Source organism: Poecile atricapillus, chromosome 3 (genome assembly GCF_030490865.1).
Source record: "Poecile atricapillus isolate bPoeAtr1 chromosome 3, bPoeAtr1.hap1, whole genome shotgun sequence".
NCBI classification, from domain to species: domain Eukaryota; kingdom Metazoa; phylum Chordata; class Aves; order Passeriformes; family Paridae; genus Poecile; species Poecile atricapillus.
Window position 1 is genome coordinate 107,969,361 of NC_081251.1, and position 27,802 is coordinate 107,997,162.

At 46.8% G+C, this 27,802-nt stretch overlaps 2 protein-coding genes across 7 annotated transcripts in view; one reads left to right on the plus strand and one right to left on the minus strand.

The window, feature by feature from the left end:
• Positions 1-21,803: 21,803 nt before the first annotated feature.
• LOC131577711 (skin secretory protein xP2-like) lies at positions 21,804-24,290 on the minus strand. Its single transcript, XM_058835755.1, has 3 exons — positions 24,101-24,290; positions 23,221-23,865; positions 21,804-21,955 (listed from the first exon to the last, which is right to left on the minus strand). Exons 1-3 carry the CDS (start codon positions 24,288-24,290, stop codon positions 21,867-21,869), a joined length of 924 nt encoding a protein of 307 aa, XP_058691738.1. The 3' UTR covers positions 21,804-21,866.
• The window catches only part of MEIS1 (Meis homeobox 1), a 108,616-nt gene continuing 104,737 nt past the window's right edge, over positions 23,924-27,802 (plus strand). The window contains exons 1-2 of one of the 6 annotated variants that reach the window (XM_058834985.1): positions 23,924-23,953; positions 27,060-27,286. In XM_058834985.1, the coding sequence (XP_058690968.1) occupies positions 27,087-27,286 (200 nt within the window). In that variant the 5' untranslated portion in view covers positions 23,924-23,953; positions 27,060-27,086. The other 5 variants (XM_058834984.1, XM_058834983.1, XM_058834987.1 and 2 more) reach the window with 5 other exon arrangements.

A 27,802-nucleotide genomic window follows, 5' to 3' on the forward strand; every position in this document is an offset into this window, starting at 1 on the left:
TTAATTGAGTGCTTCCACTATCCCATCTTTTTCTGATTTTGTGAATATCACGTGTAGAACAGCATCGTGTGGTTGTTAATTACGACAACCAAAGTGCAATTTTGTAATAAGGCTAGCAGATGTTTGCAGTGCTAAATATTCAGATCAAACCCAGTTCTTTTCACCCAGCACTCATCCAGTCAAGATCACGTAGAGTGTCTAAATTATTTTTTAAATTTGTTGTTCTCTATAAATTCCCTCTAGCTCACCTTTTAAGCTCTCTATTTGTGATGTGATCTGTAAGATCAGGTTGCAGAAAATGACAATATTTCATTTGCTGGTAATTAGGCTCTCGTTTTCTTTCCATCAAACAAAGAGAAGTTTTGCCACTAATTGTGGTAGGACAGGACCAGCCCCTCCGTTTTGCTTTTGTAAGGATTTTAAAGGCCTTGTGAACATACGAAAAGTTTGTGTTGACCAAAATGTCTGTGATGAACTGAAAGACAGTCATTTGCACTCATGTGAGAAGAGCTCTGTTAAGAGCCATCAATCCTACTTGTGACAGCGTATTGACACTTGCTGGTCTTTAGGATTCATTTCTTAAAATGCTAATGCAGACAAGTTCCTGTCTGTTGTGGGAAAATATGGGGGGACTTTGTTAAATGAGACACTCAAGTGCAAATAAATGTTTCCTGTAAGAAAGCATTTGGCTCAAATCTTTCCTCTGTTTTTTTCTTTTTTTTTTTTTTTTTTTTTTTTTTAATCTCCTAAATTGTTTCCCCATGTCCTTAGTGACACCCTTAGGAAAAAAAAAAATAAAATTAAAAATTAACATCATCAAAAATAAAAGTCAACTGTGCACATGCCAGAGATAATTGGAGATTTATAATATGCCCTATATAACTTGTGAGCACTGAAATAATATACGTGAGTGATGGGCTGAAACTTCATGGCATGAAGGATGCCTTTCTGGATAATTTACATCTTGGGGGGTAGTATCTTAAAATCAGAGGTCCTGTCTTCACTCCGTGCACATTAAAAACCACATGGTGCTTTTCATAAGAGCCTGGGCTTGCCCCAGCTAAATTTTTTTTCCCAGCTCTTTAGTCTTGCAGCCTGTGCTGTGCTCAGACCATCTGGTCACCATTCTGCAACCCTGGCCGTGGCTGTGCTTAATGGTGAAATGATTTCTGTCTGTATACAGTTGGTAGAGTGTTTTGCATACTGCATATGCTCAAGGTATTACATATGAAAGGCATTATGTAAGATTACAGGGAAAGAAAAATACTCTCTTAAAAATTGTCAGTAATTGCCCAGAATGCTCTTGTGACACCATTTGATGATGGAGGACCTTAACCACTGCTCTGAAATGGTCCTGTTTTTAACTTGTATTTTAAATTTATCCACTGTGAAATTCTCAGCTTTTTGTTGTCCTTACTATTGGCATCTGAGATGGCCCTCCTAGAGGCCAGGCCTGGGGGTCTGTTCATCTAAAGATCACTCAAAACAGACAAAAGAGAGGAGTCTGGGGACATGCCCAGGCTTTCACACCCCACATGAGAGTCACTCAGGGTGAGCCCACATTTCCCCACTCCCAGCCCCATGCTCCTGGCCTGACACAGGTGCCCACAGCTCAAGCTCACACTGGTACAGTAGAACTCAATGCAGCTGAAATGATGGGTTTTAACAAAAACAATTTTTTCCTTGATGTTAGTGTATCCATTCCATTCCTGGTCCTTTCAGGTGGTAATCTAAGCCCTAAATCTTGGTTAGGCTGCTTAACATGAGCATTAGGTGAGGCTGGAGGTGACACAAACTCGCAGTGGTTTCCTCATTAGCGTTAAGCGAGGCTGGAGGTGACCCAAGGTTTTGGGGACATCTGTACCATGTTAGCAGTTTTATGGCCCCATGGGCACCTGTATCCCATGGGAGTGGGGACTGGAGGACCAACCAGGGCATCACCGATGGCTCAGGCTGGAATTACTCTGCCTGACTCTTGCCATGGTGTTTGGCACCTGCCATTGTCTCCCCGTGCAACATCAATGCCGCTCCAAACAGGATGTGCCTGTAGCAACCCTCCACAAGGTTTCTGGTCTCCAGGCTTGTGTTAGGAAAGGTGTTTGTTTCTTGGGGTGCAAACACATGGTCAGGATGTTTCCCAGTCACCTGGGCTCCCACACAGCTTGGCTCCAGACACAAACATAGCCATGCAGTGTGTGGGGCCGGGGAATTCAGCCAAAACACGGGCAAAACCCATGACTGCTTGGTGACAATTCGGCCTGAGGGAGCCAGGCTGCAGCACGGGGACACAGAGCTCTGGGCTGCCAGGGGGGATTGCTGGGCTTGTTTTGGCTCTAAAGGGATGCGTGCTAGCAGCATTCATGAAGCTACACACAAAGGGTGGTGTGCTCAAGTGATGATCTGGGGCTCCATTTAGCCAGATCCTGATTTAACCTCGTTCCTGATTTTCGAGGCAAGGCTGTTTCAGTGGCGCCTCCCGTCCCTTGCACACACACCTTTTGGATGAAGCAAGGAATGTTCCGTCAGCTTTGCAGGGTTCCAGAGTCACGCATCATTTCAATCTAAAAATAAATCCCAAACGTGGTATACTGGTTCTGAGGACGAGTTGAACTGTGCTTTCCATGCAGAAATGATGTTGCATTATATTTTCATCTTGGGCACAGAGCCAGCACTAGCTGCTCACCAATACAATTATGAGCAAAAATACCGTGGGGCTGGGCTGTGCAAGGCTCTGGGGTCTGCAGTGGAGCTGGGCAAACTCCACCACCCAAAATCACCTTTCTGTGCATGTAAAAAATTTAGGAATATACACATTTAAGCAAGCTTACACAGAACCAGGTTTTTGAAATAACTACAGTAACTTTTAAATCTTTTTTGACTACTGGAAGGGGCAAAAAGCACTTTAAATTTATCAAAACCACAAGATGATTACGGGTTGTAAAGGAGGTCTTTCAACAGCTTCTGCTTAAACACCAAGAAGCCTTTCTGGACCCCCTCTTCCCAAGTCCTTGCAGACATCAGTGAGTAGCCTTGCCTTGAAAAGAAAAGAACAAAAAAATTAAATAATGGCACAATTTCACCCAGAATCATTTATTCTGTTGGTGAAAGTCACAGAGAAAAGTCCTAAAATTATACAATTATAATAATAAATCAATTCAGCATGTCATTTCTGCTTTTCTACATTAATAAATTAACCATGTAACATTGTTCAAAATTATGTCAGTTACGCATATAATAATCTTTTAAATTAATGAAGTGATGAAGCAGTTTGATGACACCCATGATTTACAGGGCTGCTTTTAGCTAATGTTAAAAGCCTTTCATTTAATAAATTGTCCCCTTGAGAAATTACCAAAAATTAATATTTTCTATGCTAAATGTTCCAAGGTTTACACTTTTTCACTATATTAGCAAATGGCAAGGGAGAAGCATTTTTCAAAATATATCTTCTTTTACATATATTTAATTGAAATTAATTAGTATATTACTTTAAAAGGAAATGATCACAGGGAAAGGTGTGGGATCATTTATGAGAGTTTCTTAAGGCAATAAAACAGCATTTAAACAATGGAATTAATCATGTCCTTAAAATTTTTTATGATAGATTAGGAATCATTCCAAGCTTTTTGATTAAATAGAAGGACATTCCATACAGACTGGACCAAAAAAAAAAAAAAAAAAAAAAAAATCCAGCTATCTCACTGCAGTTAATATTTCCCTGGTTCCATTATGTCAGGTTACGTGCATGCTGAATATTTACTGAGCTAAAAGCAAAAGTCCAAGTGAGGCTCACAAGATCTATTTTGCTTTGCTCTTCCTTGTGCTTGGCACCCTGATGTAATGTATGCATAAGGTTGTGAATGCTTAATATTTCCCTTTTTATGCACATCTTAGCAGGAGCGAGCTTTAAAGCCACTTTCTCCTAGGGTTGGTTGGGATTCAAGGAACATAACGTGAAATGGTATAGTGTGTCCTATAAAAGAGGTTAAAATGGAGGTTATAATTATGAAAGCTCAATAGATTTGAAAGCCAACACAGTGCCCCCTCACATGTGATACTATCTCTAGAAAGGGAAAGAGATATATAGGACTATAAAGGGAAGCCTGTAATTGATGCTCTCTGTACTTATTAGGATTTGTTTTAGTAACATCAGGGACTCGTTTTTGTACTACCTCTGAATAAATAATGTGCACAGTAGGTTGGGTCAATTCCTTTTCACTTTGAAATATTTTCAGCGGTTGCACTAAAACCAAGAATAATTCATTGGCTTTTTGTAAGGCAGCTGGATGTATTACGAAAAATAGGTGCGTTAACTGATTTATTGGGGATGGGGGGACAGTCTATGATGGGGGCCAGCAGGAAAAATAAGGGGTTCTTAGCCTTAGGGGTGATGGGAGAGCATTTTCCATCTCAATCAGGAGCGTTTCTCAAAAAATAAACAGGGTCAGAAGAAGACCTTTTTCCAGTGTTTGTATTTGAAGGCTCCATGGGTGAAGTCTGCCAGGCAGCAGAGGCTCCGAAGGGACACCCACGAATAATCACCCACGGACAAAACTTTGCCTCTGGTAAGTAAACCACCATAATGAGCACAGCTCCTCAAATACATATTTGTTTTAAAAAATAAGTGAAACAGAACCATCCCAAAAAAGCCTGAAAATTGATTCCAGTGCAGGCTTTGTTTGGCTCCTGCTTCTGGCACTGATTCCAGAGTTTAATATCTCCGGCAAGTTACTGCTTTATCCCGGGTGCCAAATTCCAAATCTTTCAAACTGCTCTGGCCCCATCGGTAGGAGAGACACAGTGATGCTTAGCTAATGTTTGTGTCCTTTAGTCCTTTGATATGTCTGTGGATGAAAAGAGACACAGAAGGACAAATTCATTATTAATAGCAATGATTAACAGATTAGTTGTTACTCCTAATATTTCTACAGCTACCTCTCTGCAGCAGCATCTGAAATAGGTATTTTGCTGGGAAGTTTGGTTAGTTTGGGGTTTGTTTTGTGAAAATATGTGTTTTGGGGGTTGGGCTTTGCAGAGCTGCCTCCTAGTGCTCCAACCCTTCCTTGGAAAAGGAGCATCAAGGCAATCCTGCCTGTCTGACACCCTAGGCAGTGAGGCACTTTTTGGTTTTTTTCCTCCAGTTCTTTTTCAGTGTGAAATTCCCCCTTGAAGTTCAGTCCTCAGTGAGGGTATCGTTTCATTTGGTTGTAAGAAACAATATCAATCTAGCAAAGTGAGGAGAATTTCTGTGGAGGTGGAAAGCAATGCTGCACACACTCCTGCATACAAAGTTTGTCCATCCAGAAAGGAGGAGCCCAATCCTGTAAAAGCAGCAGGGATTTGTTATGAGATCTGGGGGTACTTAGGATAAATTCCTCCCATGATTTACACTGAGCAGGGGTCAAGACAGTGTTTTCTGAAAAAATATGAAGGATTTTGAAGATCATATAATTGTCTTCTACTGTGTGATTAGTTTTGGATACCATCTTGGAAGTGCTACCAACTTTTGGGTATTTGCAAAAGCATCTGTTAACGTGAAGCATGGCTGCCAAATAATTTAACAAAGCAGAAATGACTGTGTGTGGAAGTGTTACTCCCTGCCCCCAGGCAACCAAGCCATCTGTAAATTCTAGCCATGGACAAAATTCATGGGTACAAACTTCAGACAGAGTAGGGAAAATTGTTGCTCCAACAGCTGGAGTGACCATCAGCCATTGGGTTTGATGTGAGTTCTCAAGACATTTGGCAAACCTAGGATTGTAGTGGAAAAAATAATGTGGGGGAGTCTAGTTTTTACTGTGGAACTTCCAGATGATTCTAGAGATTATTAGTTTTGGGGATTTGTTGAAAGAGTACCTCACCCTGATTTCTGCAAGAAAATGGAACTTCCAAGGTAGAAAACTAATAGGAGTGATAATAAGAGGGATTTAATGATAGTTATTAATTAAAGAGCAGAAATAATGGTATTTAATTCTTCTTATTAAGATTTGTTGGATTTTATTTCTAAGGGAACATAAGTAGTAATAACAACAAACACATAGAATAAGTTGTGATCTCTGAGAAAAGCCTCTCCAACCATCAGAAAACATAGGGAATTTCTTAATTGTGCCTCTGTTGGAATAGACAAGGATTGTGTCATCCTGTGTAACAGAATGTATCTAAATGCAGATAGGGCCAGTAAACACTTACATTTCTGCCAACAGAGTTTCTGCTTAAATATCTTTATGGGAAGAAAGAATTCCATCTCACTCTTCAAGTCCTGGAACAAATTGAGGGGTTGGTCTCTAGCAGTAATTTTTCAGATGGGGAAAATGACCTCAGATTGCCTCAAGAGACTTGAGGAGGCAGAGGAGGGTCAAGAGGATGCAGGAGAAAAGAAGCAGTCCCTGAGCAGGACCAAGGGCTACCTCCTCTACTGCTCTTTTGTGATGAAATCTGTGGTGCTGAAGGGGGAAGTTTCAGCATAAAAAAACCCAAGCAAATTGCACTTTCATCTTATGCCCTTGATGATTTTGTAGCATCTGCCTTTGTGGGGTGTGCTGTACCTGCCTCTGCATCCACACCAGACATCTCTTCAAGCTTTTGGCAGAGACTTCTGGTCCATTTTTTTGGTCCTCTTTTGCACTCACACTTTGGCAAAGGCTCAGCTGTCACTTGTGAGGAGTGTGATCCAAGCCTTGCTCCAAACAAGTGGCAGTGGTGGGACCATGCTGTTGGGTCTCATTGGTGGGGGACAGAAGCTTCTGCACAAGATAAAGATAAGCAATTACACTGGGGGCTGATTTCTAGATAATTAAGGAGTGGGTAAGCCTGCTTCAGAGTTTATCACAATCTTATTTGCCACAGCAAGGTAGCATTATGAGGAGTATCTATTGTTACTCTTGTCTAGTTGTCAGTAATATCTGCATGCCTGCATCCTTTCAGAGTTGAAGACACCCTTCATATTTTGTGCCAACAAGAATAATTTTATTAACACCTTTTTGTGCAAAACCAGCTTCTTTCATTGAAAGTTGTCAGACCTGAAGGTCATGGAGGGCTGTAGAAAAGCTTAGAAGGTTTTACAGCTCCTCTTGCAGAGGTGAGGCTCCCAAGGATCTGAGCACTAGGTTTTCAGACTGTAGATATGGGATGTAAAGCTCAGCTGGGTTAGCACAATGTTGTGTGCCAAATCAAACACCTTAACTGAAATTTAGGCCGGTGCTGAGAATCTATAGGGAAGTTCTGCTCTAAGTGACCATTAAATTTCTCCTGCATATCTCTGAAGGGGAAAACAAATTCCTGTCCACTGCTTGAAGTACTTAGTATCCCCACCTTCCTGCTACTCCATCATTTTCCCACTGCATTTTAATTTTTTGACAAGGAGGAATGTGTGCATTGGCGTGTGCAAGATTTAGCTGGAGTGCCACATCAGGACCAGATTTGCAAGGGGATGCAGGGCCTTTAGGCCTTTCCTAAACAACCTCAGCCTGTCCTGGGGATGCTGGTGGGACTAAATTTGTCCTCACATATTCTTATTGTCAGTCCACCAATCTCATCAGGTCACAGTGTCACTTTGCTGAGGCTCACCAGTCTCGTGGAGCATCAGCCCTTGGCACAGGACAGTTTACCATGCTGAAAAAGTTCACTTGCCAGCATAATTGACTGAAACAACTAGATTTGCTAGAAAAGCAGCCAGTCTTACCACTGGTGGGCCCAGCAGATGCTGTTTGAGCTAGCTGAGAAATAAAGCGATGAAAAACGAAACTAAACAATCTCTTTATTAAAGAAGAGATTTATTATTTATTAATAAATAATTTATTAAAGAAGAAACGAGCCGGGCAACATTTGAGCGAAGCGTCTCCTTCCATCCTCTGGGACATGGTAGGGTCAGCATACACCACTGTGGGCAGTGGAGGAAGACAAGTGAGAAAGAAGAAGAGTAGGGGGCAAGAAGGCTCCAAAGGACAGAGTCTGCCCCTTTTTCTGGTCCCTTGGTGTTCATCACATCCAAGTCTTGGATGAGGGAGATGCAAGCCCTGAAGACCACTTCAAAACATTCAAGAACAAAGTCTGAACAGCACATGAGCAACACAAGGGAAGCACTAAAAGACCAGAGGGAAAAAAGGCACTGACTGCAAAACTAAAATTAAAAAAATAAAAAAGCATAAAGGAAGACTTGAAACCTGGCAGTTTGTTGGCTGACTGTATAGCACAAGGTGATAGCAAGTTGGGCTCTTGCTTGCTGATGGGTACAGAGAAAAGGTTGTGATATGGTCAGGATCAGACTGGGCTTGCACAGAGGAAAGAAATTCATGGAGCCTGACTCACCCCTGGTTCAGGCTTTGCACAGTCTGTTCCAGCCTCTGCAAGGAGGTGCAAGGATTGCCAGTTCACGTGGTTGTGAAATACACTGAGTTCATCCCAGCAGCCGCCTGCAGTGGCAAGGAGGGTTTGCCTGGCACAAAGGAGGGACAGGCCAGAAAGAGTAACCCCCAGGGGAGGGGAAAAAGGTAGAAGTCAAAATGGTAGTGGTGGGGTCAGTACTGATGCTTTATGTGACAGCTGCAAGGGTGCATGGAGAGAACTGCACATGGGAGCACTCATCGTGCCCTGCTAAAGCATCTCTCATGCTCTAAACAGGATGGTAAGAGCAAGTAAGCACGGCAATTAGAAACCCTATTACTTGCAGCAACTTTTTTTTGCCCAAAAACATATAATTCTTTGCATTTTGGATAGAAACTCCTCCCCAGGGAATCCATATTTTTCATTTTTGGAGTTAATGCAGAAATTCTGCTATTTCAGTTAGCAGAAGAAAAAGCTCCCATTCATCATGGATGCTTTTTGGGGGGATGCAGTTGCACGTGCAGCTTCATGGAGCTGCAGAGGGTGAAAAATACTGTGTCTAGGCTGCCAGCTTAGTGCCAAGCTGCTGTCTGATGCAGTGAAAAGATATATTGTGTCCTCTCCAGCTTTTAAGACCTGGAATAGCCAGCAGACCCTGGCAGACCAAGCTGCCATGAAGGGGTCAGCGAGACATAATGAAACATCCATGAGGGAAGAAGCATCCTGGCATTATACATGCATTTGCACAGGTTTGCAGGGCAGCCAGCTCTTCCATATCTCACGTTACGTTAGCTGTTTATAAATTATTCCCTAAGTTTTATCACACACGCATATTCATTTTTAATGCTTAAATACACATTAAGAATAATTTTCACTAAAGGATGATCCCTAATTCCGTCAGGAGCAAAGCTAAGGAAATGATACATGCAAATTTGAGCAGGGGTTGGTACCATTAATCGCTGGCTTGTCTTCCTGGAGGGAACTTGCCAGTCCTGGGTCTGTCAGAGCTTGCAGCCTGGATGGGAGCCTGAAGGCCTTGGATGAAACCCTACCTGCATGCCAAAGGTCCTTAACTCCCCAAACTTGCCGCTCCCACACCCAAAGGAAAGTGCTCGAGCTCTCCCGCTTTCCCACAAAGACTAAATCTTTCAATTGCCTCCCACACAAACCAAGGGAAAGGATAGAGCAAAATGCATTTTAATGAGCATTTGAATAATCATCGGGATGAGTACTTTTCACTGACATAGCACCTTTTGTTCGAGTGATTTATAAACATCCATTAAGCCTGACAACTTCCCTGAAGGGTAATTTTTATTTTTTATTTTTTTTTTCATTCTGGGGAAGTGGAGAGCCGAGGTTTGCCGGAGGATAGGGCAGGAAGCTGATGGCGGGGCTGGAAACGGGAACCCTGCGTGCGGGATTTCCTCTCCCCCCTCCATAGGGTTTCCTCTTGGCTCACTTATCGCTGAGCGAGATCTTGATGACCAGATGCTCACAGATAACATAGCTCAAATATTGCTTCCTTTCTGCAAATTGCATGCTGGCTTGGTTCAAAGGCCAAGTCCTATTCCACCATCAGCTGGTGGCAGGGATCCCATCGAGCATCACTGGTAGGGAGGCCAAGCTGCAAGAGTTTAGAAAACAAAGCCAAATACGTGAAAACTTCCGCTGCCAGACACAGTTGCAGAGCCCAGTGTTATTTAGAGCATTTTTCTTCTACCTGAGAAAACCTGGAAAGCTTTAAATGTTTCTAAAGGGCACATCCAGGTGCTTTATCCAAAACCACTGGCAAGGCATTTCCCTCCCAGACAGCATGCACGTTCCTGGGTGCAGTGACAATATTTCTTCTCTGACATCGCCAGTTAAAAGGATTTATTTTCAGTAAAATAGAGTACTTCAGTTGTGTGATGGGCAAAAAAAGGTACTCTATAATTAAAAGTGGGATTAGACAGAAAAATGAGATGTTAGGCAGATAATTAGGGAACTATTATAATTAGAATGTGCTTTTAAATCCCCTAGTAGCTTCTATTATGAAAGGGATGTCCTCTGATTAACTAATATTTCCTTTAAGTAGATATTTTTCCTCTTCCTTTTGGACAGGAAAGCTTGAATTGAATGACTTCACCTTAAAAAATCACAGTTTACTGGGGCCTGAGTTTTCCATGTTGCAGGCCAGTTTTGCTCAGGAAAAAAAGACCTATATTGGGGTTGAAAGTGGCAGAGAAGATTTTACTAGTAAGCTTATTAAATTGCTTCTCTCCTCTATTAAATACAATCTTATTTATAGACAGTATTTAGTATTCTTTGTATTGAGCCTTTAAGAGAAATTATTGCTGTTAGAGCAGTGATAGCCTTAGATTAAATTTTTATTCATGCAGGTTTTATACAAGTGGAACTGCTGCATATTTCTATGTGAAGTAGAAAGCTGTGATGGTTTTGAAAGGATGGGGAGCTTCAGTGAGAGCTGTCTGACAGCTGCTGTTGATGAACACAAACCAACAAGCCTCTTGGTCTGAAGCTGCTTGTCTCTTCCTGGGTCTTCAGCAGGGAGTAGGGAAGGACAGAGGTCAGTCCCACTTCTTACAGCTCCGCAAATCAAGTCAGTGTATTTGTAAGTGAGTTAAAACTGAGGGAAATGAGAGGATAAGCTGTTCTGTTCCCCTCACCTGAGCCTTTTCAGGTGCTGCTTTGCAGGCAACTTCTGTGAGAAAGCATCATATGCAAACAGAGAAAAGTGGAAAAGGAAAATAACTTGCTGAAAGTATAGTGAAAGTGCAGTCTCCCTCTTTTTTTCTTTTTTTTTAATTATTTTTTATTTAGTCTAATACTTTAGGAATTGAGATAGAAGAGAGTGCAAAAGTTCATTTTGATTGGAAAGGCCAAATGTTGCCTATTATTTGTAAAAGGAGGCAGGGGATGCAGAGGAGGAGACAGCCAAATGTCCAGGCCCAGCACTGATGCATATTTCTGTGTTGCTGTATTTGGACAAAAAAGACTCCTGTTCTTTCACCTAAAAACCATAAAAGCAGATGGAAAATTGCTTTATTCGGGGTCAAGAACTTTGGCATCCGTCTGCAGATATAAAGATAACTTACTTAGAAAGCCATTTGTGGTGCGTCTGATTCCAGTTTACTGGACATAATGTTGAGAGAAATGCTCAGAAAAATTATTTGAAATGGCCAAATGGTCAGGGAAAGGATGAAACCAAGCCCAAATATGGTACATGGGTCTGGAGAAAGTAGCCTGGAGAAGATGCACCTTGCCTAGGGTTAGAGACCCCCAAGCCTGGCATCGCTGCATGAGCAGCAAAAAAAGGCTGGAATGGTTATTGCCAGCGTGGTGAGTGGAAAGGGTGTTCCAGCCTACTACTTCTGGAAGGGGAGAAGCATCTCTTTGGGGTGTCTTAAGGAGCTGTGCATGTGGAGATCATCTCTGAAGCCCCAGAGATCATCAGTGCCCCAGCACCGCAGGAGCAGCCTCTCAGGCACTGCGCTGCCACATCTGCCTGCTCAGTAACCAGGGAAAAGCAAACCTGAGAAATGCCAGCAATGGGAGAGGCTGAAAAAATATCACTGACAGCCAGTGAGACTGCAAGAGGGAGCCAAGGGCAAGGCTCCTTCCAAAGATGGGAAACCCTCAGAGGCAGAGCCAGCCTGGCTTGATGCACGCACGAGTTGTGTGGAGCAGCAGCTCTGCTGCCTGGCAGGGCACCATGTGATGAGTTTTGGCCTTTCCCCATGGATCTGACTGACTGGTGGGCACTAGCCCCTTGTTGGGGTCAAAGACATCTGGGGACCAGACAGTGATGGTCTAACAGCAAAGCCTCCTGACTTAGTGCTCTTGCTGGAGGAGACAGCCACATCAACAAAATCATCCAGGACCATGTTGCTGAGTACTCGTGGTGACTGTGCAGACTCTGGAAGGAAAAACACCAAGCTAAACTGCAGAGTTGCTGATGCTGGGGTGGACTGGGGTCATCTGCTGTCTCCTGACTTCCCAGTCAAGAGAGAAAAACCCAGGCTAAAGGGAGTGAAGGGACTTTAGTGATTCAAAGCTGTGGCCTCTTGCCCTGTATTTGCAGGATGGAGGTCACAGAGGAACGTGAACTGGTTTTCTTAATCCTCTGAAAAATATCTGGGCTTCTCACTCCTGCAGAAAAGAGCCATTTGGTTTAATGATACCTTCCAGCTCTGCAGTGCCACTCAGCCAAGATGCTGAAGCATTTTAGGTATCTTTATTCATCCTTTCAGCAAATAGCCAAGCCTCTGCACAGCAAAGTGCTAGTGTTAACAGTACAGCACAATGGGGAAAATACAGTATAGAAAAATATGATGGGTTTATGTCTTTTATGGCTTATACTGCAAACACATAAAAACAATTAGGGTTTGGAGAATATTTTTTAAAAGCAACGAGAATGATTGGCAAGGCAGAGAAAATAAATATTATACCCTCGAGAGGGTTAGGGACATATTATTTTTCCAATTTTACAGAAGAAAAACTCCAGATCATAATTACTTTCCCAAGATCACACAGGGTGATCCTGCCACCTTTTCTATTGAGTAGTTCTTACTCAAGGGTTTGTCTGTCTTTGTGCCCAAAGACCTCCTTTAAAGCCTGCTATCCAGTGGTGTGAATTTACAGTGTATTAGCTACTCTATTTCTGTTCCCCACATAAATATCTCTTCAAAGTGAGCTGCCTCACCCAAAGGCACTTTCAGAAGTGTAAGGCCAGCGATAATGCTGCTAAAAGAATTAACACTGTCCCACATAATTAGCGGTAATTAGTACTGCTTAGGACAGGAGTTAATGCACACTAGTGGACATAAATTCTGCCTTTGTGTCCCTGTGCTGACATAAAACCAGCCTGGGAATAAGATCCCACTGGGTGAGAAAGTGAAGGGACCAGGTTGATTATCTGATGCCTCATGATGCTGGAGCTCAAATTCTCTTTATTCCAGACCTTTCTTCCCATCATGAAAGCTTGCACCCTCTTTTTGGCAAGAGAAGAGTTCTAACAGTGATCCCAGTGGTATCTGATAACCCATCATTTCTCTGGGTCTTGGGGGAAAAAGAAAACCTGAATATTAAAACCTGGTCACTGTGAAAATACAGTCAAATACCTCTAGGGATTGTTTCATAGCTTTCCTTTCTGGGCTTAACTCTTTATGGCAACAAAACTAAATTACAGGCTCAACAGCAAAGAAAACAAATTAAAAAAAAAAAAAAGACAGTACCAAAATAAATTCAGGTTATCCCCTCCTGCAGGTGAGAAGCTGGTGGGATGATGGATGACTGTATAGGAAGGAGGATGGTGGCATGGGTACAAGTGCCAGTGCACATCTGGCATGCACATGGATTCAGGATGCCACAGCAAACCTCTTGGGAAGTGGTTGGGAAGTGAAGAACTGAGCACATAGACAAGGTACTTCCCTAATGCTTCAAATGTATTTTATTTCAAACTGTTTTCCACAGCTTGTCTGAGGTTGGAATAGTCCTCCTTGTGGGAGGACTGGAAATTTTAAAGAAAACACAGATTGCACAAGGTCAGCTGGCTGCAAAAACTCTCCTCCTTCTTTCCTTTTTTCCTTCATTTGAAGATGATTTGCCGTAGCCATCAATAAGTACTTGAAAGGGAAAAACTCAGTAAAGTGGAGGTAATCTTTTGGGCTGAAACCACTTATTTTTACTCTAGACAACTGCTATGCTTATTGGATTCAGGAAAGTAACTTCACAAACACATGCGGAGTCTCAAGATATACTGAGAAAGAAAAATGAACTTTTCTAACATGAAGACTGCCCACTTCAGCTCCTCAGGACAGCCACTGAGAGCTGGCTTTTCTTGGGGGTTGAAGGATGTGCAGGCTGAATTGCCCTAGGTGCTGAGACTGAGTCTGATTTCCAGCATCACTGAGATCCATCTGCTTCCACTGTCTTCACCCAGACCTGCTGGAGCTGAACAGCATTCATAATCAGGGCCCAGCTGGTCTCTAGAAAAAGGCCTTTTCTAAACAGAAAAATTATTTGAAGTGTAATTTTAGGTTCTCTTTCTAAAACACAGGGATAAATCACTGTATGCACACTTTGATTTAACCTGATCTTAACATCGATTTTGATAATGAGAGATTAATTTGAGCTAAACAAACAGAAAGTGCTTGCAAATCAAAATTTTATTAATTTTTTTTTTTATTCTGTGTTCACCTTAGCTAGATTAAGAACTCAGCTGAAGTTAAAACTGGCATATTTTCATGTCAGCTAGTTTTGTCTAGAAACCTGTGGGTCTGTTTGTGCCGGCTCATTGGGCACTTGTAAATGGATTTCATTTTGATCAAAGCGGCTGTGTGATTCTCAGCCTGCTGGAGAGGGACCCCCGAGGTGACGTCAGCCAAGGGAAGAGTCACCAGCGGCAGCAAATGTGTCACAGAAGAACTTCAAAGCAGGATCCACAGGCAACCTTGGCTGGGAGCAGGGAACAGATCCAAGGGAAAACATGAGGCAGGCTGGCTTGGCATCCTAAACAAAATCTATATTAAGAGACAGACAGGTAAGAAGAACTTTATGAAAAGCGCTGGAAAGTGGAGAGAGGGAATGGAATAAACTACATGGCCAGAGCAGCAAGTGGTCCCGTGATGGAGTTTCTTAGGAGGTCTCTTGAAACACTGGGGGTTTTTAACACATTTATGAGGTAAAGTTCCTCTGAGAGCTAGTGATTGCTTGTGATAGTCTTGGTGTGTGTTTGGAGGAACACACAAACCCCTTGGCCAGTGAAAAAGCAATCAGTGGAGGTGAACACCCTCTGTGGGACATAGCACAGCAGCAGGGCAGACCAGAAGACCAAGCAAGGAATGTGTGTCAAGCCAAATTTTATATTCTGGGTGCCAGCACTGCCACTTTTGGGGAGTACTCAGTGGCACACAGCTCTGGGAGGAGTCACCTGAGTCAAGAGGGCAAGAGATTCTTTCGAGTGGTCCCTCAGGGAGGAGCCTGGCCCTGCATCCCAAAGGCCAGAAGAAGAAATGAGGTGTTACCTACCTCCTGACCCAACAAGGACAACAAAGGTGATGTAAGGGCATCTAGTGAAGTGCTGCCTATGGATCACAGCTTACATTTTGCCAGTAAGGAAATCTATGGGATAATTGCAGCTCCTCTGAAAAAATGTGAAGAGACATTCAAATATATGCAACTGCTGTCAAAGCCTGTAGTGTGGAGACACTCAGAAAGGAAAAACATATTGCTCACGAGTTTGTCATACCAGGAGGGAGGGAGGAGGAGGAGGTGGCATCCCCAGGTATGGAAACCCAGGGCAGAAAGCCACCAGTCCTTCGAGTTCAGTGAGGCAGAACAGAATTTGAACTGTGTGGGGAAGTCAGAGGGTGGAGCTTTCCCCCTAAGTTACCCAACATGTGCTTCTAATAGAGAAACTGAAGCAGAAGCTAGAGTTACTGCAAGGCTGAGAGTACTAATGAATCAAATTGTCTCTACACAACTTCAAAGGCTTTGGGAAGAAGCAAGAATAACTAGAAATGTAACACTAATGGTAAGGACAATGTGGCTGGCACTGGGTAAAACCAGCAAGGGTCTCTTCATCAGCAGAGAGGTGAAGTGTGTATGGAAAAGAATGGGAAAAAAGTGGATCTGGTCAGCAGAGGAGAGGGAACAGCTGTGTCCTCAAGTTTGGTGACAATAAATGCAAGGCAGAATGGGCTTGGTACAAAAATTAGGTGAGCAGTACAGCAATAAAATTTGAAGGGGATCCAAGTAAGAAGTGTTTCAAATAGTAGCAAGGACAGGAAAATAATAGAAAGGGTTACAGCTAATCAGCAATGTAGACAACTATAATAAACTTCAACTTGGAAACATAAAAGGAAAAATATGATCTTGGATGATATTGGAAAAATAATTTAATGCAAGATATTCTGTGGGGGGAAGAGATCTGGGCAAGGTCCAAAGTTTCTGTTTATGAGTTAATGAAGAAAGGGGTGGGAACAGCTTGTCTTCCAGCAGAGGCTCAAGAGGCAAAGCATCTTGCCTTTGCTTCTTGCACCATCACGTTTTTTTGGTTGAGGCCCTTGAAAACTTTCTGTGTTTCAAGTGCTCTGTCATGGAATGAGGATTTCCTGTCGAGCACACATGCTCATAAGATGTTCAGCTGCTACAGTGGCACCCCCTGAGCCACGAGCTGTCACATATTATTTCTGTGAGTGGTCCCTTTTCAGGGGACACACTTGTGGAAGATCACACTGAAGGGGATGTTACAAATGAAGAGGGGGACTGAAGCAATAGATGGTTTTGTGCCTCTGCATGGTGTCTCATAAACTTGACTCTGTTCTGATCATGTTTGCATCTGCAGAGTCATAAAAGTAGTGTTTTGAGGCAAGGAGAGGAGTGAGGCAAAGAAGTCAGTGTCCCTAGAATCCCCAGGGAACTGCTTGGGTGGGTAGAGCCTTCTGACATGCTTTAATTAGCTCCACCACAGTAGGATTCAGAGCTACTTTGGTCATGTCTACATGTGCTGTGAGGCATATCTGCCTTCAGATAGAACCCTTCTCAAAACATTACTTGGGAACTTAATCCCAGTGACTTGTAGTAAGGGTTGGCTGGTAGGAAACTCCTAAAATGGGACTTCATGTCCACATTCACTGAAGATGGTTTATATCTCTTGCAGAAATGAGATGCCAGTCTTTCAATGGACTGTGGTCACTGTAATGTTGAGAGAAAAAACAAAATATCTTTATAAATCTGAACTGAAATGTTGAATGTGAGATAGTCCTCCTCAAAGCCCTCTTAGCTAATAGAGTAATCAATTGATCTAAATTCTGCTAAATGCAAGGAAATGGCATTGCAAGAGAGCTGAGTTGGTGATTCTATGAGATGTTTCTTTGGTTACACGTAAAAAGTACTTCCTTTCCAGAGTCTGGATATCTATCTGATTTTGTGTCTTCTTCCCACAACTAAGTTGAGGATAAGAGCAGGAAAGCATTTTTTTAAAGTGTAATTACAACTTTTTAAGCAAAGCTAGCATCCTCAAGGTAAAAATAGTGCCTTAGTGGGGTAAGCTGGAAGCAAACATTCTCTTGATAAATCTTGGTGGATTATTCTGACTGCAGTTTCCTTTGGAGAGCTGCAGATCCCAGCAGACCTTTTATATGAACCCTTTAACCAAGCCACAGAAAGTGACCATTCCCATCACGTCATTATGAAGGATGCTCAGAATCCCTGGACCGCTGGAGTTTCCCATCTGAAACCAGCGCCTTGGCCTGGCCCAGCCCCTGTGCATCTCTGTCCCCTCACTGCAGACCTGCAAGGCCTGCACAGAGAATTCAGGGGCCAAGCCAGGCTGAGGGGCTGCCCCCAGCGTGGCTGCAGAGGAGGAGGAGATGCTGCTGCTGCCTTGTGGGAGGCCCAGGGCTCGGGAGGCAGCTCCTGGGTCTGGGGCCCCTCCGGGGGGATGCTTGCTCTGCTTGGAGGAAAGTGCAGCTTTCACTGCCTCCCGATTCCCCTCCTTCTCTCCTTCACTTTTTTCCCCTCTTCCCTGTCTGTGTCTCGCAGCTGCTGCCTTGGGGACCCAGCCTGGGTGAGGGAGGAGGCCGCTTTCCCCTACAAGGCTCAAGGGCGAGGGCAGCTGCCGCTACAGGATGGAGAGGGGGGCAGTGGGATGGGCACACCTATTCTTGGAGCAAAGCCCGGCCTTCTGGTGTGGGGCTGTGTCCTGGGGTGATACGGCTTGAGGGGCGCTGCTGTGAGTGGGGAGGTGTAGGGAAAGGGGGGTGCCACGTTTGAGTTCCTCTGCTCTAAGGGAGGTTTTAAAAATAGTCAACAAGGAGGGTTTTTCCCGACTTGTCCTTAGGGCAGTCCTTCATTGTGCATGCACACACACGTACCCATAAAGGTTTTTCTCACAGCCATCACAGCTGGCCAAAAATCGTCCGCGGGAGCTCAGAGGGACACATATATCCACCTCTCAGAGCCCAAAGTGAATGACAGCTACCCATGCTGCTGTCACCCACGCTACTGCAGGTCCTCTCAGCTTCCCCGCACTCGTGTCGGGTCCAAAGCGCTCACAGCTGAGCCACTTGTGCCCAAAGAAACGCTGCAAAATGAAGGAGCAAGAGCAACTGGAAGCTCTTTCGCAGCTCCCCCCACTCCCGCATTTTTATTTTTTTTCTTTCTTGCCGAGAGAATTGTTTGCGGGTGGAAGAGAGGGATGTTTAAATAGCTCCGCAGATCCATTTAGTAAAGTCAATATGCAATTATGCAAAAGCCTGTGATAATACACCCCCTGATGCAGATAGCAGCGGTCGGAGCTGTCCTGGGGGGAGCCGCGGGCAGCTGGGAATCCTCGGGACGGGGTTTGCAGGGACCCTGAGATGCTGCCCTGCCTCCCCAGCCCCTCGCAGCCCGGGCACAGCTCAGTGCCCGGCGCCAGTGCCGGGGATCCCGGGAACGCCCCGAGCCCCGTCCCGCACCGCGCTCCCGGGCGCAGGGCTTTGCTTCTTATTCCCCATTCTTTTTCTAATTTATAAAGAGTAATTGATTTGCACCCGATTTTTCCTAGATGGTATCGTTTGCGGGAAGCCCCCTCCGGGAGTTCCGAGCCTGCAGAGAGCCCCGGGTTCCCTCCCATCCCAGCCCCAGATCCCCGCTCTGATGAATGCCCATCCTCTGCGATCGGCACCAGAGGCACGCCGAAATAATGCTGTAAATGGGCTCATTAGCCGAGCTGCAGATGGACTTAGGTAATAGGAATGGAGCAATAGTGAAAATCAGTTTGGAAGGAAACATCACATCGAAAAGCTCTGACAGAACTCCGCTTTGCTCTAGTTCAGCCGAGGTTCTGCTAGACACCAGTATTCAATTCTATGTCGCTTCAAATTGAGATTTTATTTTGTTACTCGCTAATTTGCTTCTTGTACAATGTTGCAAGTATTTTCAGTCTCATTTGAAAGGGTGAAATCCTTCGTTCAACTTTTGAGAAGAGTGGCCTTTGACTTCTTACACCAGAGACATTCAATCATTTAATTTCTGCTTTATGTACACTGAGGAAAGTATCCGTAATACCTCCTTGATAAAAATAAAATAAAATAAAAACAAAAAGATCAGGCAGGTTGCTGTTTCCTTCAAAGACAGCAATTTTACCAGCAGAGATGAACCGGGAGCTGAATTTAGCCCAGTAGAAGTGGGAAAAGTCTCCAGAATAAAAGAAAAGTATCGAATATTTTAGGCTAATGTCACCCTCTGTTGAACTCTGGCAAGTGGCTCTGAAGGCAAAGAGCTGTAGGAGCTGGTGTGCCACAAGTGGCAGGAGGGTTTGATTATACCTTCATTTAACCTATTAAAAGAAATCCCCACTATTGTTCGGCTTCATGGGTGTCTCCGTCTTTTTAGGCTACGTGCGGCCATAAGTGTGGACTGAGAACAGGCGCTTAGAGATCTTCGAAACATTCCTTGGAGTTCACGTAGACCAGTAGATTTTTATCTGCGTGTCCAGTCGGCTGCTGACACTGTCTGTAAATACGACAAAGACTTTGCATTTCACAGCCCTTCTGCTGCTCTCGCCTCGTAAAACTCAAGGGTTTATATTAGAAGTTTGAGATTTGGGGTTTTTTTTTAAACAAAACCAAAAACTTTGCCCCCCTCTTTTTTTTAATCTCTTCTTGAGCTTTGCATTTTTGAGCAGAGCATTCCAGGCGCCACGGGAGCGGAGAAGCGAGTGGGCAGGGAGAGGGGAAAGAGGAATTACCCAGCTAGGCAGCTTCTGCCTGGGAGCATCGGCGGCTCGGGCACGGGCAAAGGTGCGGGAACTTAAACCAGCAACGTCATTGCATCCTCTAAACCGCTGGGCCGGCTTAAACTCCCCTCCTGCTGCTCCACCAAGGACTGGCATCGAAGTGATTGCCTCCGCTGCCCTCCGGGAGCATCATCGGGGTGGGAGCTGCCCGGATTGGGATCTCCCTTCCCTCTGCCCACAGGTTGCAGCCTGGTGGCGGGGAAGAAGTTTTTAAACCATTCGCAAATACTTTCCCCTTGTTATTTTTTTTTTATTTTCTTATTTTTTTTAAAATAAAATTCCTCTTTCCTACGTATTTAGCTAATGTCCAACTGCCCCGCACGGGTAAACTCAAACCATATTTACCATATCATTGCTCCACGGTCTGCAGTCAATAAAATCCTAAACACTTAAAAGTGGAGTTTTTATACAATTAAGCAGGTGTAGCCTAAGGAAAAAAAATAAGTGTCTCTACGATTTTTCTGTCTCGGGTCGCTATTTTTCTACTGAGCAACTGGGCGTCTCCAACCCCTCCAAATTGCCGAAAACTGGACTTTTCTCTCGCAGAAATTTTGGAAGCGTTTCTGGCTGTAGTTTTCCCGTCTCCCAGTAGACGGCACAACAGCTCAATCCTTGGGATGCAGAGCAGCCCAGCGGCTTCTCTTTTTTTTTCTTTTTTTTCTTTTTTTTTTTTTTTTAATTAAGCAGCCACAGTTTTATCCAGCAAATTCTTTTATTTTTATTTTTATTTGATTCAACGAGAAGTATAGGAATATGGACAGGAAAGAAAGAGGGTTTGGCATAGGCAGGGAGTACAGAAGTGCCGGGGGGCGGACGGGCTAAAGGCAGGGATCGTCGCGAACCCCGGCGCGGAGCAGCGTTTCCAAATTAACCCAAATTAACTTGTAGAACCTAAGTCGTGTAAGAAAAAGACCCTCAACAACCCCAACGCGATGGTGTCGCCGGCTCAGGGGTTAGTCTACGGATTTTAGGGTGAAATTTTCCATTTGTAATGCGAAATAGGAAGGGCAAGGCTCAGGTCGGCTCTGCGCTACCTTGCCCGGGCTACCCCGAGGTGCCACCGCGGGGAAAACCTGGCAGCCGTCGCAACTTTTGTCCCTGAAAGACTCCTTTTGTGTGCGGGTGCCTTCACTCCCGCCGCCGGCACTGCTGTCACCGTTGAAATCCCGAAAATCCCGGCCAGTAACTCATTTCCCATTTAATTTTATTTAAGAGGGGAAAAAAATTAAAATTGATAGCGCTGTTTAGAAACTTTTTAAGACAACCGTAAATTTTATTGGGAAATATTTTAGGAAGCCCTCCATTCAATTAATCCAACCCCTCCATAACTTCTGCAAGCGTCAGGGCCGGCCGTGGGGGGAGCGGGCATCCTCCGCTGCCGTTCCCCGGCCCCCGCGGGCTCCCGGGGCTCCGGGCGGCCGCGGCACCCAGGGCCCGAGCTGTGCCGGCCGGGGTAGCCCCGGCTGACCTCGGGCTGACTCTCCGGACGGACCCGCCGCTCTTTTGTTTTCTGCATCGGGAGCCGGTAAACAAACCCCCCAACTCCTGGCGCTGCGCTTCATCTGCGCGCTTAAAACCCCTCGCACTTAAAGTCCTTTTATCATCACCCGCACCCCACCCCCCACCCCGATCTGACCTTTAATAGGCTCTAAACAAGTGCGGGTTTCCCCCCCACCACCCCCCGTCCCCCTTTCAGCCGTTCCATCAAGCTCTGACTTTTCGGGTATCTCCGCACGAATCGTTCCCCCCCACCCCTTCCTTATCTGAAGCATTCCTGGATTATCTCCCGGCCGCCTTTCCAATGCTTTCTTCTGCGGTTTCTTGTTTGTTTCGCTCTTCTGGTTGTTCCTATTTCAGTTTTCAAATTTCAGTATTAATGGTGAAAGAGCACGCTTGGATGCTAATTCTCCCCCCGTCCCCCCCACCCCCCCCTCCCAAATCCCTGCTAGGAAGGCGGCAGGGAAGCCAGCTAGAAACCATTTGATTGTTCCTAGGTATGACTAATTCTTTCCTTAAGCTGGGAAATTCAGCCTGATTAAAAGCCTCATTTATTATCCGATAAGCAAATGGACCCAGATTCCACCTTGTGGAGGAGGCTTCCTTGCTCCCCAGACGCCTTTTTTTGCCTCAGCTCGGTGGATCCCTTCTCCGAAGGCCCAGCCGCGGTCCGGGGGAGCCGCGCAGCAGCGCGTAGAGTGCGCTGCCCGGCCCGCCGCACCCACCAGACCCCCTCGCTCTTCCCTTATTGTTTTTCCCCTATCCATATTTCCCCCCCCCCCGCCGCCCCTCACCCTTTCCACCAGGCGATGGACAAGCTTAAATAGATTCCCGCAAACCAGCAAGTTTTTGGAGGGAAAAAAACCAAAACAAACCAACAAGCCAAACACCAAAACAAGAAAAACACCCCAACAGAGCTGCTTTCCTAAAAAGGCAGCCGGGCGAGATGCTGCGCGGGTCCCGCTGCAGCGCAGCGCATCCGCCGCGGGAGGAGTTCACCGGGATAGCGCGGATTTGGCCGTTTACTTTTTCCCGTTTAATAGATGATTAATTGCTGTCCGGATTAGCCCTTTTTTTTTTTTTTTTTGGTAGTTTTCTTTCTTTCTTTCTTTTTTTTTTTTTTTTTTTTTTTCTGGCCGGCCTCTCACGGGTGGAGAAGCGATCTGAGCAGTTCCTCACAGCGAGCCCTAAGAGTAATAACTGTTTGCTAATTGTAAAATCCTTATCCAGGATGAGGTTTGGGCAAACAATTTGTAGGGCTGTAATTACATTGTAAAAGTGTTTCGGGCTGAGTTGCGCTGAATTAAGCTCATAAAGGCCTGGTGGAGAGGCTGAAAAAGGGTCTTTTGGGTTTTTTTTCCTTTTCCTTTCCTTTTCTTTTTTTTTTTTTTTTTTTTTTTTTTTTTTTCCATGGTGGGAAAGGGGAAAGGAAAAGAGGATGGGAAGAGGAGGAAAGGCGTCCCTGGGAGCTGGGTCACAGCAGCCCCCTGCAAGGGAGCGCTGCGGTGGGGAATCGCTACCGAGCGCCTTTCCCCGGGGGAATCACCGGAGAAATGAACCCCCCGCCCGTGGCTCGGCTGCCTGGGTGCGGGTCAGCGCATGAAATCGGCTCTTACCTGAGAGGTCTGGGTTTCTCTCGCCGGGATAAAAAGCCGGTCCTAGCGGAAAGGGGGCGGGAGGGGGGGAATCGGAACGGGTTTCCCCGAAGTTTGAGACGTGGCGGCGGGGGCCGAGCCGCTGCCCGCCGCCCCCGGGGGTCCGACAGCAGCGGAGCAGCGTCTCCTGTGCCCCAGGGGGATTTACCAGAGGAACCCCCCCGTCATTCCCCCGTTCCCCCCAGCAGCTCAGTCGGGACCGCTGCACCGGGGGCTCTCCTTCTCCCGGCCCGCTGCCCGGGCGGAAGATGCGATAGTGTCGGGGCAGCTGTGACCGCAAGCGCCCGTTCGGGGCTCGGCTCAGCCCGGCCCGCAGGTAGGGGAGGAAGGGGCACGGCGACTTCTCCGCTCCCAGGCCGGCGGGGACCGGCGGGGCTGCGGGGAGGGATGGCTGTGCTTTTGAACGCAAGGGAGCGGACCCCCGGCTCGGCGGATGGAGGCACCGGCGGGGGGGATCGCCCCGCGCAGGACAGCGCGCCCGCGGAGCTCGGCGGAGGGGACGGGGATGGGAATGGGGATGGGAATAGGGATGGGAATAGGGATGGGGACGGGGATGGACGGGGACGGGGATGGGGGCGCCCCCCCCGCGCGCCGGTCCGAGCCCCGCTTCCCGCCCGGACCAATGGGGGCGCGGCGCGGGGCGGCGCGGCGCTGATTGGTCGGCGGCGGCGCGGCGGCGGCGGCCGGGGGCCGGGTGAGCTCACTCGGCCGGCGGCCGCGGGGGGAGCCGCCGGGGAGGGGGGGGGGCGCCCGGCGAGGCGGGCGGCGGAGCGAGGGGCGGGCGGCGGCGCGACCCCGGGGCGCTGCGCGGGCGCTGCGCGGGGCGGCGGCGCCGCCAGACAAAGGCGACGGGAGCGTCCCCGCGGCCGCCCGGGGGGGGGGGCGGGCGCGCCGTCCGCGGGCGGGCGGGGGGGGCCCGCGGAGGGCAGGGCCGGGAGGGGGCGGTGTGTCCAAGCCGCGGCGCTGCGCGGGCGCGGGGCGGGCGGCGCGCCCCCCTGCGCCGGTGGCGGAGTTGCTGCCGCCCAGCGCATTGTGTAAGACGCGACCTGTTATGGCCACCACTACTTCCGGGTTCCCGCAGTCTGCTCCAGCCCGGCGCTGCGCTGCGCTCGGGCGGAGCGGCGGCGGCGGCGGCGGCGGACGGACGGACGGACGGACGGCAGCGCTCGGACCGCGGCGGCGGCGGCGGCAGCGCCTCCCCCCGCCTCCCCCCCCCGCCATCCCGCCCCGCTGCCCTTCCTCCCGCGCCCGCCCCGCACGGCACCCGCGCCCGGCCCGCCTCCGCCAGCCTCGCCCGGCGGCCGCGCAGGGGCAGAGCGAGCCGGCGCCGGCGAGGAATTAGGAGCGATCCGAGGAGGAGCGAAAAAAAAAAGCCCCCCATCATCATCATCATCATCATAATAACCATAATAAAAGGAGAGCCGGCGCGTTAGCGAGCCTTTTTAATTTTTAATTTTTCCGCCTCCTTCTCCTCCTCCCTCGATTTTAAATATTTTTTTTCTTTTTTCTAAATTTTTAATTTTTTTTTTTATTTTTTCTCTTTTTTTTTTTTTTTTTTTTTTTTTTTTTTTTTTGGGTGAGCGCACTCGAAAATTAACATTCGCGGTGTCCTGCGCGGTGGGAGCACACGCAGCGGATCATCATCAGTCATTCACCACCTTGACAACCTCGCCTGTGATTGACAGCCGGAGTGGCAAAAAGCCATGAGACTTGGTAGTTGGGTTTGAGGGGCACTTTAAAAAAAAAAAAAAAAAAAAAAAAAAAGAGAGAGAGAGAAAAAAAAACTGATTTGGGGAAAGGATATTTGCTTTCGCCCCGCTGCTGTCTTGGAAACGAGAGGGGGAGAGTAAGAGAGAGAGACAGGGAGAGAGGGAAGAAAGAAAGAAAAAAGAAGGAAGGAAGGAAGGAGGGAGAGTTGATTTTTTTTTTTTCTTCTAATTTTTTTTTCTTCTTTTTTAATGCTGAGTTACCGTATCGCTTCGCTGAGATCCAGCAAGCCGAAGATTTTACTCGATTGCTTCCATTGCTGGAGACGCTAAGGGATTTTTGCCTTTTTTTGGGGGTGAGGGGGGGGGAACTTCGTGTTTCTTTCTTTTCACACTGGCCTTAAAGAGGATATATTAGAAGTTGAAGTAGGAAGGGAGCAAGCAGGCCGATGGCGCAAAGGGTACGTATGATTAAAAAAAAATGGATTTCAAATGTGAAATAATATTGAAACGTGGCTGACAGAGACGCTGCGAAAAAAGTTTCTTCTTTTTTTTTCCTTTTTTTTTTTTTTTTTTCCTCCTTTTTGGACTAGGGGCACAAAGCGGTGTCCTGCAGCGGGAGGATTTATCAGTTGTACTTGTAGGCTTAAAACCTGTGTATATTGCTATTTTCTTGATTCTTTTACTCCCCATCCCGGAGCTCTCAGGGAAGAGGCGAGCTTTCTATGCATTAATGACATGCAGGCATGTAAGTGAATATGTCCGAGCCTCTGTATTTGTTGGTTTTGTAGCTCTAGTCCTACCAATGTCTTTTTTAAAATCACCAGTGCTTGAAATATTTGAATGTGTGCATGTCTCTGAGCATTTTGCTGTGTTAGTGATGATATACCGCTTCACTTTCAGAAGATAAGTTTTGGCTGGGAGTAAGCACAACTTTTTTTTCTTCTTTTACCTCCTTTTTTCTGTCACTCCTCTTTTTTTTTTTTCTTTTTTTTTTTTTCTTTTTTTTAAAATATATATTCTGTCCCAAAAGGTGCAATGCAGGAAACCCCCCACACTTTTAGAAAAAAAGTGACTTTAATTTGAATTGGAGGTTAGCAGCATTCACTGCCATGTGTATTGTTGTTTCTGTTTTGGGTGCGATTTTTTTTTTCCCCTAACTACCTCCTAAATTGAAGTTTTGAGAAAAAAATTAAATCACCTCTAGTCGGGTGAACAGGGATTTGGGGAAGGAGAAAAGCCCTGGAAGGACGTTTTCTTGCCTAATTTGCCTGCCGCCGTCCGAGAGCTGGTTGGGAAACAAAGTTCCTCTGCTGACAACTTGCCTTTTACTCTTTCGGTCCAAGCAAGTGTCAGGGATCTTTAAAAGTGTTTATTCACACCTTCGCTTTTAATAGATGAAAAGTGGCCGTTTCCCCCGCTGCCTGGGAACCGCGGTAGCTTTCGGTCCTTAATCTTTAACAAAGAAAACCCTTTAAAAAAAAAAAAAAGGCATTCCCAAAATCCCGAGAGCCCGGGCGAACGTTTCCAGCTTTTCGGCTTTAAAAGTTGTGTTCGCGTGGAATTGCTGGAAATCCGCAAATCGCTCCTTCTCGTTTTTGGTTTTGTTTTGTTTTGTTTACCGCTGCTGAAGTTTTTTGCATCCTCGCTGGGTGAGGTACCTGACTTCTTATCAGCGGGGAAAAAGTTTAGCGGAGGGAAATTTGGACTCCGGGAATCGCTTCCATTCACGGGGTGGGGGGGGAGGGGGGGTTGGCTGGGAACTTTGGGGATTGGGGTGGGTTTTTTTGTTTTGTTTTTTTTTTTTTTTCACATTTATTTATTTTATATTATTGTTATTATTAATGTTATTATTGTTATTGTTGTTGTTATTTCTCCTCCGCCCCAGACTCGGAGGGCTTCGGGCCGGAGCAGCCCAGCCCCTCCGCTCCCGGCCCGGCTTTCCCTCCCCGGGGCCGGCGCCGCCGGAGCCCGGGCGCGCTCGGGGGAGGGGGGGCTGGAAATCACGGCTCGTCCCCGGGGTGGGGGGCACAGGGGAGCGGAGCTGCTGCCCCCGCCTCCCCCTGACGCCTCTCTGCTCTCTCTGCCCCGCAGTACGACGAGCTGCCCCACTACGGCGGCATGGAGGGGGTGGGCATCCCCACCACCATGTACGGGGACCCCCACGGCGCCCGCCCCATGCAGCCCGTCCACCACCTGAACCACGGGCCGCCGCTGCACTCGCACCAGTACCCGCACGCCGCCCACGCCAACGCCATGCCCCCCGCCATGGGCGCCTCCGTCAACGACGCCCTCAAGAGAGATAAAGATGCCATCTACGGGTGGGTGCCGTGCAGGGCTCCCCGCGGGATGGGGGGCGAGGGCGGCGTGGGGAGCGCTGCGCGGAGCGGGGGCCGCGTCCTTGGCCGGGTGGCGGTGCCGCTCCGGGAGGCGGCTGGGGGACAGGGATGGGGTCCCCCCCGGCACCGGGAGCCGCCTGGGCTCGGGAGAGTGGGAGCTTGCGGGAGGCATCACCGCGGGAGGAGGAGGAGGAGGAGGAGGAAAATAGCATTGCCAGGGCACAACCTGCGCCGGGTGGTAAATCTCTGCGCGGAGTTTTGGAGCAGGGAGAGTTTGGAGAGCTTCGCCCAACTTTCCACCTTGTTCGTCTTTCCTTGCGCTGAGAGAACTCGGGAGCTGCTTCTCTCAGCTCTTTTTATTTTTTAATTTTCTTTCAATTTTCTTTTTTTTTTTTTTTTTTCTTAAAAAAAAGCCTTCATCCGACAGCATTGAATGTTTCTCAATGTGGCAACTTGTAAAGCAGTTTCTAGGCCGTTGCGATGGGAGCTGACGGGGTT

Bases quoted from the DNA above. Each gene is read 5' to 3' on its own strand.
- LOC131577711 (XM_058835755.1), bottom strand. From the start codon at position 24,290: ATGCGCTGGGCGGCAGCAACTCCGCCACCGGCGCAGGGGGGCGCGCCG. The intron at 23,866-24,100 runs GTCTGGCGGCGC...CCGGGCGGGAAG, and splicing joins GGGACGCTCCCGTCGCCTTT to CGGGGCTCGGACCGGCGCGC. The intron at 21,956-23,220 runs GTAAGAGCCGAT...AAACTGAAATAG, and splicing joins GAGAAACCCAGACCTCTCAG to GAACAACCAGAAGAGCGAAA.